Below are 20,730 nucleotides of genomic sequence, written 5' to 3' on the forward strand. Positions count from 1 at the left end.
TCGAATGGTCTGCCTCTCCCCCCCCGCCGAGCCTCACGTTCGCGAGCTCCTTCGGAGAGCTTCGGGAATTAGAGAAAGATGGCGAATGTGAGTCTTTCCTTCTCACTCTCGGAATAATTGAAATTCAAATTATGTAAATCACCATACGATTTCGAGTCCCGACTGACCAGAGATTTCTATTTTCCGACCTATACTTATTACACCATAAACAAGCTAAAGAATAGACCTATCCTTGAATGGGAATTAAATTAATCGATTTTTATCGGGTCGATATTTTAGTTCGTGCGATTTATACGTCTGTACCAGCGGCCAAGAGCTTATCTGCTATCGGACATATACCTACTTTAGACAATATTAACCATTTACAATACTGCTTTATCTGAAACTGAAAACATAATTTAAACAATGAAAATTTCAGTATTGAATTTAATCAAATTATTTATTATAATACTTACGTAAGACGAATATAAATGGCCTCACGTTTTTCATCTTGTTTCCCCTCTTTTATCCATAAGTTGCAAACCCTAAATTTAAAAAGTATATCAGAAATCTATATTTTATTTTGCAAATTAATCTTCCATGTTATAATTCTAGTTCCCTACAACTTTATAATTGTATTTCTATTTTTAATCGAAGGTTTTGTATTTATACTCTGAAGAGGATAAAGGGAAAAACCATAATCTTTAACCAAAGTTATTCGTGCCTGATTACGAACATACGTCCACGCAAAATCAACTGGGACAACGAATGATCAACGCACGGGATATCTATGACGCAGTTTATTATACAATTACAATATTCTTACTAATCATATTGTGATAATGATCGTAGTAATAGTGTATCCTAGATAACATGAACTATTCCAGATTGATATGACTTTATTTATACAACGCCACGGGCACACACGCACGCACACTCTCCCTTTCTCGCGCTGCCTATCGCTCTAGCTCTTCCGGTTTGATCACCGAGGCGAGATCGACGCGGAACATCGAAGGCGGACGTCAAAAACGCGCGTCGCAATTAATTATTCCCTAATCGTAATTCGCGACACCGATCCACCGGTCGCGGATGAACTCTTAAAAAGACTGCGAGTTTCGAGAATCACTAATTCTTGGTACAAAATAATTTTGACGACTTTGTCATCGAACGAGGACTCTCCCCGTCGCCGCTAATCTCTTATTAATATTATTATTCTTTCGTTTAATCTTTTAAGAACTGTCATACCGTGCTCTTTATCTCTTTATCCTTTTCGGCCAACGTTCGTCTTCGTACTTTATAATATTATCGTTAATGGTATTCCTTTCTTAATTAATTAAACGTTATTTCTACGCATCGAATCGAACGACGCGCGCGTCCATCATTATTTACGAGTTTACAACACATCGAATCGTTAGTAGGCTCCTATAGTAACGCTAGATTCCTCTCAGAAGACAGTTATACGTTTCTACTGATTGATTAGTCGGCTAACTTCGGTATACCCGGCTGCGTTTGGCTGCATTCACGGTCGCGCGTGCGGCCATATTTTTTTTTTTTTTCTTTTTATGTGGCTCGTTTGTCGCGACTTTTTCGCGCAGTTTCTATATTATTCGCAGACGTATTTACAGAAAGAACGCGATTGGGACGGTAGGAGCAAAATCTCGCGCGTTTTCGCATCGAATATGAATAATCGCTGGAATGATACAAACGGAAAATGTTAGGCTAATATACATTTTCGCGCGTTTGGAATCGAGTTGAACAGTCCATTACTTCGACTTTGTTCGAACACCAACTAAGAAAACTGTGTTTCACGAAAATGATGATTAATACGTTCGTCGCCATAAGAAAATGAGGACTTCCGGCAGAGCTTTAAGAGTTCGTCAAAATTAAGTTGCAATTTCCGATTACAGGAAAGTATCGATAATGTTTTATCCGTTACAAGATCGTATCGAAACTCACGTATTTTCTGTAGTATAGCAATTGTATTCGAACGTGTGTTCGAAGCTCATGATTTGCGACGATTAAATAAATATTTTACGGTATAAAGTATTCGATGCGTCTAAAAAGAAAACCAGGAAACAAAGGGTCATCGGTACACAGAAAAAAAAATCAAAGGAACCAAAATAACTAAAGTCTGTCTAGCACTTTTATTTTCAAATAATAAAAGTTAAAATATAATGAAATAATAATAATAATAATAATTAATAATAATAATTAATAATTAATAATAATAATAATAATCACTGTAATTAATGTGTCTATTCGCTCGCGGAATGCGCCGGCTCGTCGAGGCTCGCGAAAAATGAACCAATGACACGTCGATCAGAGGGGTTAGGGGGGCGAGTTATCCATACTAATTTCTCACTTTTTATCTACAACATTACACACCTTCGACGAACGAGAAGAAAACAGAAAAAAAAAAAAAGAAAAAAGGAAGATCAGGAAAACGCAGAATTGTCCGTCTATCACTATCTCTCACTCTTCATTTTCTAATCATGTTCTCCACTATGTCTATCGATTTTTCTCGTATCTATCGTTCTCACCCGTTCTCCATTAAATTTATAAAACGTCTAACGCACTCAAAACCGAATGCTCTAGGAACTCTTTTTGTATCGTCTTTCTTTTCATCGTCAATTTCTCTCGCTCTCTCTCTTTCTCTCTCTCTCACTTGCTCTCATTGTTCGCGCTTTTGTTTCACTACAGCTTGGTCCACGACTCTGGAAGTTAATGGTTCGAAGTAAAACAAAGTACAGTGGGCAATGAAACGGTGGGATTTTAATTCTTAGGCTGCAGGATCGGGAAAATAGGATCGGAGGGGGCGAATAACGCTTGTAGGTGATTTAGAACGAAAGGACGCGCGGGATCGATACGAGATCACGTCTCGTACGCGTTTACATACATACATACATACATACACGTATTATATTATATATAATCGGGCGAGCAGAATATATTAAAATACGGAAAATATATTGTAATATATCGTGTCGCGTCGACGTGGCTCCTGTAGAAAATTACATATAATATAATATCAGATATACATATATACATACGCTGGCAGAGGTGCACGCATACGCTTGTGATTAACGCACGATGCTGCATATATGTATATACATATATTTTTAAAAAAACGATTCTCGCAACAAATGTACACGGGTGAAACGCGCTGACGTTCTCGACGATAATAAAATCGAGGGGTTAAGAAGCCAAACACGGGTTCGAGTTTGCAGAAAATTCTTACAAGTTTGTAAAATAATAAAATATTAAATATTTTTAGTTTTACTATCGATCTATAACGTTAAAATTCGTATACCAAAATGTTTAAGGAAGCAAACGCGACGCGTTAAAAGTTGAAAATGAACTGTATAAATGTTAAAAATGAAACGTCGATCATTTATTCGGCATCGTAACCCCTCGTATTCAAATCTCGACACGGCTGGCGTCGTCCACTGATATCTACGATTAAGGATACTTAATAATATTCGTAATAATAAGAAACGATCGCTACGGTGATTTAAATCCGCCGCGGTTTCCGCTAATCGTCGCTCTCTATCGATTCTCCCTATTATTTACAACACGTTTACTTTATACATTTATGTATAGTATGTATATTTATACATGCATATGTATAACCCGACGCACGTGCTCGCCTCCTGCGCAATTTCTCTGTGCTTCTTTCGGTGTACGTGTGTACACGCACATACGTATATATATATATATATAATATAATGTATTTATAGGTATATCCACGACTCTTAGCATACGGCGATTACGATATAACTACTATGTATACGGTCTTTATGAACGTTTCATCTCTGTCACCAAAATCATAGCCCTTAATTAGTCACCGGGAGTTCACCACCTCGAGGCGGTCGATTTCTGCGCGCCAGGACGAGAGTTCTCGCTTCGAACGCGCGTCTTCAGCCTCTATGGAATTGTCTCTGCTCGAAAATCAACCGTGTGAAAGGTAACGTGTCGTTGAAAAATATGGGCGCGAACTCTCGAACCGCGAGCGCGTACAATCGACGCGTCCAAACGTATACGCGCTACATGTATGTATAATTATTTGCGTGCAGCGGGTGTATATATACCGTATGTATGTACACGTACGTACGTACGTATCTACAAGAGCTGGCACTCGCGTCGATCCAAAGACATTCGCCAAAAATACGAACTCGCGCTCGTTCGCCATTTTGGAGTCGTTTCTGAATACTTTGAGCCCGGCGATGCGACTCCACCGCGCGTTGAAATCACCGAATAACTCGATTTTATTTCGCGGAAACTAGTCGCGTTATCGATCTGAAATTAATCATCGGCAATTTAGGGTTAATTCTGGAACAAACGTCGAAATTTGGAATCCTCTAACTTAAATCTTTACCGGGATAAAATTGTTGGAAATTCGTTAGTATCAGCGAGCCGCTCGTACGGCGCCGGACTCATAGCGTTAATAGTCTAGGTTTTGTTTATTTTTTTTTTGTTTACATTTACGTTTACAGGCGACAATACTTTGGTTTGGGACTAATGAACGACAATCGATCGTGTCTCAGGAACGAGGAACGAGCCATCCCTCGTATTCTTGTTAATTTCGCAAAATTTACGCTCGTAGAAGTTCTAAATATGTACAAACTCGGGACACGGATATGTATGACGCTGCGACAGACACGCAAACGTATGCGTAATTATTTACAAACGTATTGTCGGACCTCGCCGCATTTTTCACCACCGGCGAGGGAGCGTTGCCCGTGGCTCGAAGATCGTAAGCTCGTCCGTGATATTCAGCGACAGAAAGTATGCTTGCGAATCTGAGTGTCTCGACTAAATTGTAACCAATTAATTCCACTCGAAAGAACGAGAAAGGGGTCGTTGAATTTCAGTGACGTTTTCGGTGTTCCTCGTGGCAGTGAACGATCGAGCTTCGACAACTTTGTAATTAACGTTCGACATTAGTTTCTCTGGGCGAGCTTTCGATCTTGAAATGGCGAACGCTCTCTCGCTGGTCGTACGTTAACCCTGCTTACCACGGAGAGAGTCGAGCGCGACACGACGAACTCCGCGAGACACACGGAAGGTTTTTGATTTCTTCGACGCGTTCCCCGTCGTTCGTTGTGCTCGCGTTGCGAACGCTAAAGTATTCTCCGAATTTCCGCCGAGGTTGCCCCGCGATCATCGAGACCCGCGACGACCCACGTCGAGTGGAATTTCTCGGGATCGCGAGACCATCGGGTAAAATTTTATACGGTTCGATATAAGTCGTTTCGACGGGCAAAAAGAGAACCAAAGGGACGCGGAGGGAAACCAGTCGATAATTACATGTGTATCGTCGAACGGTTCCCCTCTTGATAAATATTTCATGATAATTCAAATGATAACTCGGAGTAGCCGATCAAGGGCCTTGCTTTATGGCGGATCGTGGCCGGCTGCATTCGTGTCGTTAATTGCGTCTTGTAGGTGAACGGTGTACAACGCGACCATGTACCGACATGTATGCGAGAACGAAGGCTTCGAAGTCGATTCAGGAACTTTACCAGCGTTGGAAACGATCCTAAACGGAAGAAGTTTAAGCGCGACGTTGCTTCGGTCTCGAAACTGGACAATCCCGATTCCTTTCCCGAACAAAGTTTCGATCGATGCAGTATTTATACCGGGGGATAATAATATTTATAAGGAGGCTCGCGATACGATAATCGGCAAGGTTAATGGGATCATTCGCTGTAACAATTATAATTGTACCAACAACTATAATAACAAGGACAGCAAACCGCTGCACTTTGATGTTCCTCATGTAATTCAAATTACGCGAGAGCCTCTTTCGACGAGACTTCCGACGATCTTGTTAGCAATTTTTTCATTGTTAATTTAACGGGGAGGCCAATCTTTTAACGATCGGTTACAAATATTAAAACCGATCGAAGAAACTCGCGATTGCACGAGCCTCGGGCTCGCAAACAAGACCGCCAAAGACCTTTGATACTTCGTTCGACGTTACAAGACGACCCTTAACTTCTTACGATCCGCTCGAGCCAGTCGACAAGTTAACAACCGAAACGCATAATACTGAGAAAAACCGTGAAACTTAACGAAATACCTCTTTGTCCTCTGGGGCGCGTCTTTGGGCGTTCGCGATACTCAATTTCCTAAGTCGAAACAAGCAATTGTCTAAAGAAAGTCTTTCGTCGACGTTCTGCATCCTCCTCGACGCGTCACCGTGCTTCGTATACTCAGCGAGACATAGTTATACCTTGCATCGAACAGGAGCTCTACGTCGCTTCCCTCGTTCCATCGTAGAGTCCATTCGTAGCGAAACCTTCGTCGCCAGGATATGTTTCGTATCGTATCGCGATCGTGCCATTAGGTACGGCGTATTCGTCTCGTCCACTGCCAAAGCTGACTATTGCTTTACCCCTTCCGCGACGATCCTCCGCGTTCTCGTCCGGTTCGCGCCAAATTCCATTCGGCGGATCGGAACCCTGTGTCCGCCGAATCGACGCTATCACCAGTGACGTCATTGTCATCTGCAGACAGACCACCTGGCGGGATTAGTGATAGAACTCAGGTAGATTGCACAAACGTCGTTGCTGTTGCTGCTGATGCGATTGCTGGTGATGATGCTGATGAAATAGTGCCTCCCCCGGGTGGGTCGGCTGCTGGTGTCACTCGTGGGACTTGCCGCTCAGCGGGTGGTAATTTCCACCTGCTGAGGCCACCAGGGCCAAGGGTAGCGGCGAGCCGAGAGGCGTCGCGTGAGGGTGGGAGTGGCCCATGCTGGAGGAGTGCGTCGTCAGGGCCAGAGGACTCCCGGACATGGAGCTTGCCAACGACGCGAACACGGACGGAGCGGGAGACGCCATCGTCGGGCTGCCCATCGCTGCTGTCGGCGGATTGATCCTCTTCTCCTTCTGCCGTCTGCAAGAGGAAAACCGCCTTCGTTAAGTTTTTGGATGAAAATTTGAATCGTTAAGCTCCATGCGATTGAAACAGTCGCGTGTTAGGTCCTTCCATACGCCTTTGCCTTGATGCAATAGAATTTCAAAGTCCCGGTGTTCATTGATTCGACACAAGTTCTTCGTGTCGAGTTTAACAATTATGAGGCTGTTAATTCGTCATCGAGTCTTATACTATATATTATTGTAATTGACCCCACGCAACCGAAAATAAGTTTTTCAGAATGATTTGAAATTTGTTAATTTAACAACACCTTTCGAACACGCAGAGGCTGACGGAACGACCTAATGCTTCCAAGCTTTGCTATCCAAGGGAATAGAAAGCGATGGAAGCTACGATATACAAGTGCGGAGATTTGAAGCTCACCTATTGCAAAACCACACCCGAACGACTTCCTTCTCCATCGCCAGGCTGTCGGCCAATAGGGTGATTTCCTCCGAAGTGGGTTTCGGGTTTTGTACGAACGCCTTTTCCAACGCCACTCTCACGCTGGTCTCTATCGAGGTCCTCTTCTTCCGCCGCCTGCCGATGGCTTCCGGTGTGGTGAGTGGGTTCGAAAGGGAGTTCGGGTTGTTCAAGGAATTGTCCGCGTCTTCCAGCCATTTCTGCAGGAGGGGCTTCAGCTTGCACATGTTCTTGAACGAGAGGTTCAACGCTTCGAACCTGGAGAACGAGAAACAGACATTGAGGAAGACGAATCTACGTGGCGTAAATAACTTGATGAGGATCGTGAGGATCGTCGCTACCCACCTAGAGATCGTCGTCTGGGAGAAGTCGTTGCCGTAGAGTTTCCCCATGGCGAGGCCAACGTCGCCCTGAGTGAAACCTAGCTTGATCCGCCTCTGCTTGAAGGTCTTGGCGAACTGCTCGAGTTCCTCGAGGTCCGTCGTCTCTTCCGGCGAGGGTTCCAGCCTGGTCGGCGGTTGCTTGACCGCTGGCGGCGTGCCAGGCGGCGGTGGTGACCTTTGTTGCGCCAAACTTCGACCAATCAACCCTCCGCCGCCCTGGAGGGCCTGCTGCTTCTGCAAGGCTTGCAACTGCTGCTGGGCCGCCTGCGCCACTGCCTGCACCTGATAACAGACAAACGTCCGTGTGTCATCCTCGCGGAACGGTTGTCCCTCCAATTCGTTAACCGTAGCAACGAAACGTCTGAGTCGGATGGGGAAAGAAACATTCTGTTTTGGGCTCAGACGTAACGCAACCGGAGGATAAGCGATGGCCTATCGTAAGACAGTACCTGCATGGACTGTGAGCGCGGATGACTGGGTCTTGAGGCGTAGCCACCGCTCTGCAACAGCCCCTGCAAGACGTTCACGACCATTGATACATTGACAACGGTCTCATTGTAACTAGTTACGGGTCATACTGTTCGAGGTTTCTTGCGTTTCGCCAGCTCTGCAACTTCGTGCCTCTAAAGATTTACGTATTTAGAATACTTTGGTTCTGTATACTTATGGAGACGTTTCCGAGGAGTCATTTTTCAGCGCGAATAGCTGCAGCACTGGCGAAAAGTCTAGAACGAAAGGTACTCGAATAGTACCGCAAGAACCCTAATTCTTTGGAAATGCAACTCTGTTGGGGATATCTTGAAATCGACCATGGGGTGTGTCGTACCCGATGATTCGAAACGCTGGTTCGCGTAACGGGTTATTTGGAGACTTTGATTCGAGGTACGGGCGAAAAGTGACACGTGTTGCGCCCACGGACAGGTACGGAGTCGCTCGAGGGGCGCTCCAACCGATCGATTATCTTCACCCTTTTCTTAACCAGATGCTCGATTAGGAGAATAAGGGGCTCGTGCAAAACGCGACGCCCGGGGAGCAAAAAGGGTTTTCGGGACAGGTCGCGTGTCGTTCCCGGGGCCACGAGGAACTTGTTTATGCTTATTGTTGGCCGCGAAGACACCCGGCGCGGGGTCGCTTTGAATACGGCCACGTGCCACGACAGGTTGCGAAGACCCACCGATCACCTGTGCACCCTTTCCTATTCAAACGAATTTAAAGTAGAGAAGTCAGAAAGCGTGACTACTGTTTTAACGTTTCCTGCACTTTTGTTTGCAAACCTGGCGTTCGCCGATTTCACAAAATCAGAGTGAAAGCTATACGACGTGGAAATTAATTACGCGAATGTAATGATAACTGGAATAATACGGAGTGCTTCGTGAAGGTGGTTGCGAATTTCGAAAATAATAACTTCGTTTTATACATGAAATATAATTTGGAAACCTGACTAAGCAGGGGAATCGTATTCAAATAACTGTTTCGCTATGAAAGCACCCTTGCCACCGCAAAATCCTTTCAAGTTGAGACGTTACAGTTTCGAAATTAAATATCCCTTACACGGACTTCGGAGACGCGCTTAGGCCACGCGTGTAACGTTTGAAAAGGGTTTGGGGCAGGTTGTTGCGCTCTGACGAGAAAGGGTTGCGCGATGGAGGAGGTCGTGTGCCCTCGATCCCTGGTAGACCGTTCTCAAAGAGACCAAGAGGGTGCCTCGAACGCTGGCGAAAAAGCTGGAGGAACCAAGAGGGGGGGTGTAGATACAGGAAGGTAAAAAGAAACAGCCCGGCCACGTGTGAGGGAACAAAGGGCGCCCCGTGGCAAGGTGCCCAAGGGCCCGGGGATCCCTCCTCGTTGCACCTTTCAAAGAAGACACGAAAGACCCAGGCCTCGATGCTCGCAGATACGTGGACACGAGGGCGGCCATTAAATCTGCTCAAGTTCGAAGTCGTTTTGTTAGTTTTTCCAGAAGGTTACGCGACGATGCACGCACTCCGCGCGATGGAATCTTTAGAAAATTTCTCGTAAACGCGCAGGCCTCGTACCTATTCAACCTCCGGGGCCCCTGAAAGCCCGAGGAAGGGAGGGGGCGGAGGTTGGAATCGTATACAGGAAGGAGGATCATTTTTCATCCCCGGATATATCGTGAATCGATTTTTTCCACAAAAAATTTGGAAAATCTTGAAAGGGCCTCTGTACACCCCAGGCGATAAATATCTGCGTTCTGGGGATCTATTAGGGACTATGTAGTTGAAGCTTTGCTTGCATAAGTGTATCATGATTAAAGAATTGCTAGAAATCGTAAGGCGACGATCTTTTCCAACAGAGTTTGAAACCGCAAAGGTAGCAATTACCAATGGATGCTGGAAGAGCCGATTGTGTTTGTGCCTATTCGCGCTCAGCAGCTTTTCCGAGGACACGTCAGCGAGAGAAACCCCCTGTCCTCTTTATGACATTGGCTCGTCTGCTATCTGGGCGTCAAATCGAGCGAACCGTCTTCGAAGAATAAGACGTCTACTTCTTTTGGCCGGTCGATCAGATATACCGGGAGGAACGTCGTCTTTCGATCCTTCGCTGATCCACCCTGTTTCCCTCCCGTCTCGAATCGAATTCGTATCGAGTGGGTAATTCGATGGAGAAGCCGAGTGCTGGGAGAACAATGGCAGGAATTCGAGTGCACGAGGACCGTTTGTTCGCGCTACGAGAATAATTCCTTTGCCAGCGATACGAGACGCGACCGAGTCCGAGCGGCTTTTGTGCCTTGCAGGAAAAGAGAAGATTCTGTCGCTGGGGAGCTCCACGGTCGCGGAACTTCTGCGTTCATTTTGATTGAAATGGATATTTGTTGCGTAGCTAGTTATTAAAAGCGATCAAGATGGATACTTTGCTGCAGTAAGTTATTAGAAATAGTACGAGTGTATAAAGTGTTCATTAAAACCATTAGAATGGAATTATTTTTAAAGCCCCCAACGACAGAACCCTCCTCGCGTGGTAGAATAGCGTACGAAAAAATAATTTCCCGTGTTCCACGAACCGGATTCTGCAAGAAGAACTGCGCCTGGTTCGCCGCCGCGGGATTGGCCTGTTGGAACATGGCGAACTGCAACTGTTGCTGCAGCGACTGAGGCTGCGGCTGAAGCATCGAGGCCAACGTTTGGATCTCCTGCGGTCCAAGAGTGCCCAGCGTGCCGTGCATCAGCAATTGTTGACCAACCAACTGAGCAGCGAGCACCGCTTGCGAGTTGTTGCTGTTCTGCTGACTGGCCGTGTGCTGTTGCTGCTGATGGCTTCCGGTTATCTGGCTGCTAACCCCGGAACTGGGCGAGGAGGCGCTGCCGCTGGTGCCGCTGCTGCTATTGCGATGCGACACATCCGTGACCTGTGAAACAGTTTTGACTTTCCAACTATCGTTCAATGTTCAAATCGATTATTTAAATCTCGACTGTACTTGCAGTCTTCCTCAGTTCAGAAAAAGGGTTTTACATTAAAGAAGATTAAACCTTATTTCAACAGAAGTGTCAGCACTTGATGAACAGCAAGGTTTTAGTGTGTTTCTCAACCAAATAGTTGCGTTTTTGTTTCTACGTAAGTGTTCCCGGAAGCGAATGGAAATAAAAAAACTGTTCCCCCATTCGAAGCGGAAACTGTGGCTAGATTCGAACGCGGTGATCCCATCATTAGAATACAGAGTTTAGTACATATTCTATATATTTCACTCAGAGCTGGTCATTAAATCGTCATTAATTATGGCTTAATTAACAGTGTAGCGAACGAAGTTATTGTCTACGTAAATGGATCGCTACATTAATATTCTATGTTCTTTTAACGAGTGTCTATTCAGCGTAAAAGTTTTTTCCATCGGAGGAGCGTTATCGATCCGTTGTTATAGTAGATCCCGTAGACTTTTTCGTACGTACGCGATTACATTATTTCGCGGTGGATTTAGAAAAAGATCGATCTCCATAGAATTTGGGATAGGAACGTCACACTGTAACGTGGGACTGGAAACACGAAGAATCGAAGAACACCGCGCGAGAGCAACCCTCCCTAATATTACAGAGTAAACGGCGCCGAACAAAGCCCTGTTTACACTCGGCCAGGTCAGGATATTGGTCACTACGGTCCATCCTATGCTTTTGTGTTTTATAAAACTCCCCCCTCCCCCGTCCACGTCCCTTCCTGTCGTTCATCTCACTAGTGGCTTCCTTTATTTATTTGCCAAATATTGAACAGCAGCGCTTTTCCTGCCTTTCGAGATCGAATGTAAAAAGCTGAATCCCGTACGGGGATTGGGGTGAAAGTTTCGCCGGAAGTTAGATAGAAGTTTTAAACGCATAAATACAGCTGTTAAATATATTTTGAAAATAGCAATTCGAGTCTAATCTCGCAAAATCTTTATTGAAAATTTGATAAAGTCTGAGGAAGACTCTAATGTCTAAGATTGGAGATATCGAATAATGATTTCGATGGAAGCGATTCCACTAACCAGATTGAGGGCTTCCCTGTCCGAGTCCATGGAATCATGGTCGAGGTTCGCCTCGGTGGCATCCTGGATGTCACTGGCGATACTTCTGTCATCGCCGCTGAGCTCCGGGCCGTCCACCTCGCCATGGAGATCCGCGTCTGTAAAAATCAAAAGAACAAACATTTCAATCATCCGTGTTCCCGACAAATCTCGTTTACAAATAATTTAGCTCGAAAGCTCGTCAAAGACGTTCGATCTCGAATCAGTGGGATAACTCGTACAGTCATTGTTGTTCTGAGGCCTGTATTTCTGGTGGTGGTGATAACGCGTGGGGGTGGAAGTCGGCGTGCTGGTCGCATGGAGTCGCATATCAGCAAAAATCATCCTCGGGTCCTCGAGGAAGACCATCTTAGCCTCGTTTGTTCGCGAGGATCCCCGTGGCCCGTCGCTCGTGGTCACATCGGGGTGGTTTCCAAGGTCCAGCACGGCGGTCAGTGACCGAAAAAAACTAGCCTCAAGGATCAACGAACTTCCGGTGGCCCTTCGTGTTCTCGTTCCGCATCGCGAGGGAACGATCGCCCGGCACTGTTCACCGTTATTACTTTCGTTTCGAGAACCGCGGCAGAATCCAATGAAAGAAAACGAACATCGATATCAAGATTAAATCACGCCTCTATCGAAAACACGAGGATAAAATAACGGAAAGTGAAGATCGATTACCTTGTGCAGAACACGCGGGTGTGAATATTATTTTAGTTTCAAAGACAAGGGAGATAAAAATCGATAGAGATTAATTCACTCCGTGCAGAACACGTGGATGTAAATCATACTTTCGTTTCGAGACTGAATCCAACGAGAGAAATCGATAGAAAAATTAAATCACTGCGGAAAACACGTGGCGATAGATCCAACGAAAGAAGGGATAAATCGATATAGAGATGAGTTCACTCTCTGTGGAACACGAGGATGCAAATATTTGTCGCAGCCTGGTGTTCGAATTAGCGGCATGAATAATTAATACCGCGCACTCTGGTCGCCCGAACGAGTCGAATATTCAAACGAAGGGAGCAACCTTCGAGGGCAGACACACTCTGGGATCTCGGAAGGTCGCGCGAACCACCGGTCCTCGTCGAAGGACCGATACAGAACGAATGTCAGAATGACGCAACGAAATTGTGCCCCTAAGGACGAGGCGGCCCTCCCCACCATCGCCGCGCGGCACGAAGGGCCTCGACGATTGGTCGCGGGCATCCGAAGTTCGCGCGCGATTGGCCGCCGAGGAACCCTTTGGCCCTTTGCTTGCGCCCCTCTCCATGGGCCGCGAATCAACCCTTCGGTGCATTCATCATCGTATCTTATGACTGGCCCTCCCTCGCCACCCTTTCCTTCGTCTTTCGCTGCTGTGCACCCTTCCTCCTCCTCAGAAAAGGGGTACAAGCCGGATAATGGCACGAAACCGATTCGTTCGGTTCGAGAAAACGAGCTTACGAGCCGCCATTCGCCATTCAAGCACGAGCATAACGGTTTTTAATAATAATTACTTCGATACGCCGGGGCGGGATAGTCCTTTTTCGACGGGGGATTTGCGGCATGGCGGCGAACTTCGACTTTTATTCAGAATTGAGACTTTTTTAGCACTTCTCGTTGACTCACGATCAATTATACTTAACGTTAGATTTATTTTATATTACATCTGCAACTGTTTTTCGATGACTGACGTTGCAACATAGAGAAAGAGGGAATACAAATTTACGTACAAAGATACACAAACTCTTTAGAGTAATAGCTACCTAGTCGGTAAATTTAAATTAAAAATTCTGATTAGTCATAGATCTCTGAAAGGTTAATATCTACGTTCACCATGACTCGATGTTTCGTTCCATTTCCATTTGGGAACCTCTTCTTTATGAGACCTCGAAATGGAGTATAATTTTCAAGATCTACGACTGAGATATAGCCCCCATTTACGTTTATTTAGTTTCAGAAAGCGAAACGAAAAGGAGCTAGATTTTAATGAAAGGAAAATAAGATTCTTGTACATCAACTTAATGGTATCAGGAGGGGTCATTTTCACACCTATGGCGCAAAATCGAACACCGCAAAGGGCGCGAGAATGGGCAAGGGTCAGCGAACCAAGGCGACGAAAAAAGAAAGTCCCTTGGCCACTTTGGCCGTGCTCGAACTTTCCCATCGAGGACTCGCCGTCGGGACAAAAGCGAAGAACAGAGATAAACGCTCGCGAAACGCTCGTAAAAAGGCCGAGTCGCAGGTGGGGCTACTATGGGACGAACGGAGGGACAGGGGGGGGGAAAAAAAATTTCAAAATCCTGTGAATCCTGTGAATTCAACGCAACGTTTACGGGTCCCAGCTCGCCCCGATTTTCGCTCCTTCGCATCTATACCTCCCCTTCGTACCTGACGTGGATTCCCCCGAAAACGGCGAAAAAAAGCAGAGAGAGAGACGCGACAGGTCAGGTAGAACAGCCTCAGACAGCAACGAACAACATCGGCATTGGTGGATTCACTATAAAATTTCAGTTGCGCCATCCGTCGTCATCCGCGCGGCCGATTACACCCTGTGCCTTCGATCCACCCCTCGAGCGAACCGTACGCGACTAAAAAGCAGGTACCCGCGCGCTCACACACGGCGGTTTCCCTTTTTGCCCCTAAATTTGCATCGTCGTTCCCCTCTTTTCATCGAAAATTACGCTTTTTTTCTCCGTGAGAAGCTCCCGGGGCCTCCTTGCATCCAGAAGAAACACAGAGACACGAAGGGGGGGAAAAAGGATTTTTGGGGAGAATTCTGTCGGTTCCTATTTTTCCACCCTTTTCGCCGTCGGAACGAGACGCTGCTGGAGCAACGTTTATCGTGGTAGGCCGTGCCGCCAGGTGCGAGCTACGTCGACCAACGTACACCCGACTCAGATAAGGCAACCGACCGTTTTTTCTCCCGTTTTCCTCCCAGCTATCGCGAACGACGCGATTGGTGCACTCTCGTCTCCGTTCGATTCGAATCGGGACATTCTCCCGACGCGGATCGTCGGTTTGAACAAAAAATGTGCAACGGACGCCTCTAATGGAACGAAGACGAAACGTTCGGATCAACGGTTTTTTAACGTACTTTCGCGAAGAGAATCCTACACGTGCCTACGAGTTTCTCGAATCTTTCAAACATTTCTACGTAAAAAACTCGAGGAATCACAATTAAATCGTCTCCCGTTCGATCCAGCTGCAAAATAGGCGAGGATCGTATCTCACGACGCGTCTTTGTCCCGCATCTGCATACTCCGACGCGGCTAGGTGCCATTATAAATAGCTCGGGCACAATGCCGCTGCCCATGCAATTTCCAGCCATTGAAGCCCGTTTAACGTTTGCACGAGTGACACGGTAACCGTCTATCCATCACCCACCCACATTTCCACGCGGATCGGCCTGCACAGGCACACGCACACGCAACGGGGACCGTTCTGCGACGGGGGCTGCAGCTGGACGTAGCAGTCTCCTTTTCGAGCAACAACGCTGCCACGACTTTCCGCCGCGTTCTCTCTCGTTTCTTTTTTCACAGGTCGGGGGAAAACTGGGCGACGACCTGACCTTCCCGAAAACTAGCCCGGAATCCGGGAAAACATAGTGCGCGTCACGTACGTCAGGTGATAAAACGGGACAACGGGACGCACCTGAGATGGCCAACGCGAATTCTGGATCTTTGGGGGACGGTGTCAGGGGCCTTGGTTTTCGATCGAAGGGTTGAGAACTTATGGATCATCGATTAGGAGATTATATACTCGTGACATTAGCAGAGGAAGTGCAACATGTTTGGAACAAGAGTTTGTATTTCAAACGTTGGTCAAAATGGAAAATATATTATATGTAATTAGAAAAGGATTATTTCTTCACGGTTTAACACGTTGACTGTCGCAACCAATAGTAAAAATACATCACCGATCCATTGAGTGTTAAGAGCACCGTTAGTTGGAGGGTTAAATTTCAATAAATCGCGATTCGGGTGCAGCATGGGCGCGCGGCAAATAGCCACGTCCAATTCACGTCGACGGGCCGTGAATATTTCTATCTAATTCGAGGGAATGGGCCCGGGTGAATAGCCGCGGCAGCTTTCTCCGCCCGCGACGCAACAATCGCCGTACGAAGAAGTTCCATTTTCTGGATGAATTCTGCCGCGCAACAAAGCCCTCCGGCTCGTCTATTTCCTCTCTGTCCCTCCTTGCTCGTCCTCCTCCCCTGGTCCGCCTCGTTCCGTTGCGTGGGATCAGCCGATGTTTTTGTTCGTTCGGGCGAGAATAGCCACCGACGACGAAGGGCGCGTTGCCCTTTTCTCGCGATCTACATAAAATATCGATTTCTTCGGCTTTCAAGGAAAATATCGGCGAGTCACGAATACCCCCCCGATACGCTCTCTCTCCGTCTCTCGATCGCTCGTTCGTCTCTTCCTTTTTCCTTATTCCGCGACGGCATTCGTGAAACCGGCTCTTCTCGGTTTAACGAACGGTACCACAAAGGAGAAATCGTTATTTTCACGGCTACGGCCGATTTCGCGGTTGCATCCCTCGTTCCCTTATGCTGCCTCCCCCTCCTGCCGCAGCTCCGCCCTCGAGTTGGCCCTCGCCGGATCGCGGTCTCTCCTTTTGCTCAATTTACTCGTTGCTCGCCCTTCCTCCGCTCCGACGTCTCTCTGCTTCTTGTTTTTTCTTTTTTTTTATCCCCGGTCTCTGTCCGTGCTCGCTTTCTGCGATCGATCTCGTAATTCGCAACACAGACTCCCGGACAGAGCACAAAGTAATGGGCTCGCAATTACGGAGGACGGCCTCCGTGTCTTCTTTTCGACCGAGGACGCCGGGCGTCGGTGTGGATACCGTCCTCCCCGCGTTACTACCTGCGCACACGGCGACGTCCAGTCAATTTTTAAGTCACAGCTGCGTGGCACTTTGATCTTCCAGGCGTACATTTACAACTCTATCGAAGGAATAACGAGAAAACAGAAAACATCGTTCTGGAGCAAAGAAACTAACGAGGGTTAGGTTGCGAAAGAATTCATACTGGAATTTATATTTTGATTTTATTATTATGGCCAATGGAGTCGTTGAAGAAGATGAAGAGCTCCGATTACAAAAATTAATTGGGGATTTTTTTCCAGCTCTTGCTAAAGAAAAAACGCGACTAAGTTACAATTAATCTACATCCACCGCAAAGGTAATTACTCCAAGTTCGTCGTTTCTCATCCAAAAATTGTTGCGTGTGAGATTTATGGCCGAGATTCTATCTATCCTCCACCGTGCATCGAAGTGAAACGTTTCGACCGAAATCTGTTCTCGATTTACCTGCCTGCGTCTCAGGCGGCCGAGTTCCTCGTAAGATCGCATTAAGTCTCTTCCCGTCCCCGTCCCGTGCGTTTTCCCGGTGTATCAAGGCGGCAGAATGTCTAAACAGCATCTGCCTTCGCGTCGTTTCTTCGTCGCCATTCTTACGTAAGGGAACGACAATGCGACCAACCCCCGTTCGACGGGGGAGGAATGTCTGGCCCATTATTCCGGGCCGCGTGCACCGCCTGTCAACCGACTTACGATTTTATTAGGGCCTTGCATCATTCGATTATGCTTGCTGGGTCCGTTTTCATGCGTGGAAGGGCCCGGTCAGACGTCATCGGGAAACGATGGATCGAAAATCCTCTCGTTCCCTGTACGCTCTCCAACATTTCACGACGCGTTCTTATTCCACCCTTCGATCGCAATGAGTTAAACTCTGACGAAAACCAAACCATGCGTGAATATTTTTCCATTCACTGATGGCTCTTAAGAAATTAGTTTCTCACCCCCAGATATCGTATCTTGACAATTTCATACATTTGAAAACCTTGGACCTTTAAATACACCATGTACCGAGTTTCCTCGATTGGAGCATTATTCTTTTGGTAGGGTGTTTACATATTATTTTGTTGTATTTACTAAGACAGTAGAGCTAATCTGTCATCGCAATATTTTGATTTTCCATGTAAATTTGAAAATTTTTTGTCGAGAAGCCGGGGCTCGTTGCGGGGAGGGGTAAAAACGGCGAAAGAATTGTCCCGTTGGCAGAATTCGATGCAGTTAAGGCGAATCTGACTATAGCCGAGGATCTCGTCGAAAGGGGGAAGACACGAGGGGGATAGATCCACGGGCCAATAGAATAACAGTTTCCTCCGACGTGTTTTGAAGCAGCGGTGGCGGCGGCCCGGCAAGGGTGACGAGAGAAGGGGTGGACTGGTTTTCGAGCAGCGTGTGGGGTGAGTCTAAAACCGTTAGGTTGGTCGCGTGCTACCAGAGGCACGTGGCCTTCCTCTCGTCTCTTTCTCGCTCTTTCTATCACGTCTACGCACGCGCACGCTCGCGCGTGTACCTCCGCCCGACCTTCTATACGCATGGTTCTGAGCGTTTACGACCCGCAATCTTGCTACCAGTTTGCAATCTTTAGCCAAGTTCACGGGAACGAGCGAAAATTCCTCGTATTGAGACTTCACGAAAGATAACTTAAAATCGGAACGAATAGATCAATTATTTTGTGTTACACCGTTGGCAGATCGATGACAGTTAACAAAGGCCAACGAGGTCCAAATTTGTAATAAGAAAGTTCCTCGTATTGAGATTTCTCTCGGAGAACGTTCTACAGTAGAAACTGGAACTAGTTCTACTGTGCGCTGATTTGCACTTTTAGCTTTTTCTACGTTGATTACGGTTAATGGCTACCGAGTGCTCGCAGAAGTTGAATACAGGTCATAGCTAGTTGAGTCGTATCGTTTGCATTGCATTACTCGTTTTCTAGATCTTTTCTATATAAATAAAATTACAATTTTATACAAAGTATGAAAGGCCAAAGGAGATACCCATCGTCTAGAACGAGAATAAACGAAAAGAAACAAGACGTAGCCTCCGGACTCTTTCACCGTTGGCTCCGAACTCGATACAGTCGGCCATCGATTGACATTTCTTGACGTCCTCGAGAGTGAATCGACGGGGTATCGGTTACATCGACTATCAAAGGACTCCGATCCATTCAAACGCACTGTCTCGGGCTGAAAGTCCGTTCGTAGAACTCTATCGAAGGCTGTCTACGATTCTATACCCGCGAGGACCTAATGGCAGGGACGTTTCAAGTTTCCTCGCGCGATGGATTACGTAAAAACGTCGGAAAATAGTCTCCTAATTAGAGCCGACGAGGCATCCGGCCGTACAATTTATTCCGCCCATGCCTGGCAACAAAGGAAAAGCCCCGGGTCAGAGGCTATCGATCTCGGGAATTCGATGATCGGTCTAACCCCAAATTAAGCGCCAGGTAAGCGACGAGATTCTCTGGACACACATGGTGCCATTAGCCGCGGTTGCACCGTTGAAAACGAAATATTCCAGGACGGCGTGGGTCGGGACAGATGCAGGATCGGCAAATAGTCGGCTGGATAACAGCCCCCGGTCCTGATCGTCATCGTCGTCATCGACAGCTACCGTTATAATGAAACCGTGCGCGTACGCAACCGAGGAGACCCTTTGGCACGTGCTTCTGGAACAAACACGGGAGTCTGTTCTCGGATGCATATAAGTGTACGTCTGCACGGTGCATAACGGTGCAGGAAGGTGCAGCCTGGAGTTGCAGATGGCTCGAGACCACGTCGAAACGCGCGAACGGCTCCGGGGCAGAGAAAGGCTGATCGACGAAACAATATACATCGACGTTGCCTTTCGGGAACATTCAAGTTCTCGAGCAAAATTCGTAATGACCGAAACTCTGATATTTTAACAAATTCGACAAGCGAATTCAATGATAACGCTTTTGACAGAAATGAATAACTTGCAATTTTTAATTAGAAGATTATTGCATGTTCTTAGAGAGTCGAAACATAATTATAGATAGAATGAAATACGGAGAAGCGGATGCAAGTTGCGGAACCGCGAGTAGAGGTCACGAACTTCTCGGAGAGCGACGAAAAGCAATTAAGAGGTCGAAAGCTCCATCGCGTTCGCCGGGGCGATAAGAAAAATGGTCGTGGAAGAGGAGCGCGGACACGTTCACCGTAAATTTCCGATAAGGAAATGAGACTATGCATATAAAAGAGGGGGTTTCCGCGAGAGAGTTCCACTTTGGCACTGCGGGTCCATTTGCTCCCGGCACCCCCGCTGCTAGTTGGCAGTGATGTATGGTATGGTAGACCTGCAAGCTGACCACTATCGACGATCTTCTACGTATCTTCGTCTTCGACTTCGCAGTAATCGATTTTTAAACCTCTCGGTCACGATTTTTTTTCATTTTTTCGAACGAAAATCCTTGGCACGCAAATCTACCGAATTATGTCGAACTTTTTAACGTTGCTCTCGCGTTCCAATGCTGGCCCGTTTGGCAGTCACGAGCACCGATAAATTTAGCGCCAGCAAATAATCGAGAGGCCGGTGTATAAACAGAATTTTTAATTTTTGAACAATTTCGTTCGTTCCGATTCTGAAGCATCCACGGGAATGGTTTTCCATTATTTTCTACCCTTCGTTCTGATCCGACCCGTCACGAAGGAAGCGAGTGACCGCCGCCAC

General features: G+C 46.6%; 1 protein-coding gene across 1 annotated transcript in view; it reads right to left on the reverse strand.

Moving 5' to 3' along the window:
• Positions 1-6,616: 6,616 nt before the first annotated feature.
• Positions 6,617-20,730, reverse strand: part of LOC122395351 (POU domain, class 2, transcription factor 1-like) — a 131,073-nt gene continuing 116,959 nt past the window's right edge. Inside the window, exons 5-10 of the mRNA XM_043392844.1 lie at positions 12,184-12,320; positions 10,732-11,076; positions 8,156-8,218; positions 7,669-7,988; positions 7,285-7,581; positions 6,617-6,879 (exon numbers count right to left, since the gene is read on the reverse strand). Coding sequence (XP_043248779.1) covers positions 6,627-6,879; positions 7,285-7,581; positions 7,669-7,988; positions 8,156-8,218; positions 10,732-11,076; positions 12,184-12,320 — 1,415 coding nt within the window. The 3' untranslated portion in view covers positions 6,617-6,626. The remainder of the gene's footprint in view (positions 6,880-7,284; positions 7,582-7,668; positions 7,989-8,155; positions 8,219-10,731; positions 11,077-12,183; positions 12,321-20,730) is intronic.

This window comes from Colletes gigas, unplaced genomic scaffold (assembly GCF_013123115.1).
Source record: "Colletes gigas isolate AHSC1104 unplaced genomic scaffold, ASM1312311v1 Colletes_gigas_Sc00001, whole genome shotgun sequence".
In the NCBI taxonomy this organism is placed as follows: Eukaryota; Metazoa; Arthropoda; class Insecta; order Hymenoptera; family Colletidae; genus Colletes; species Colletes gigas.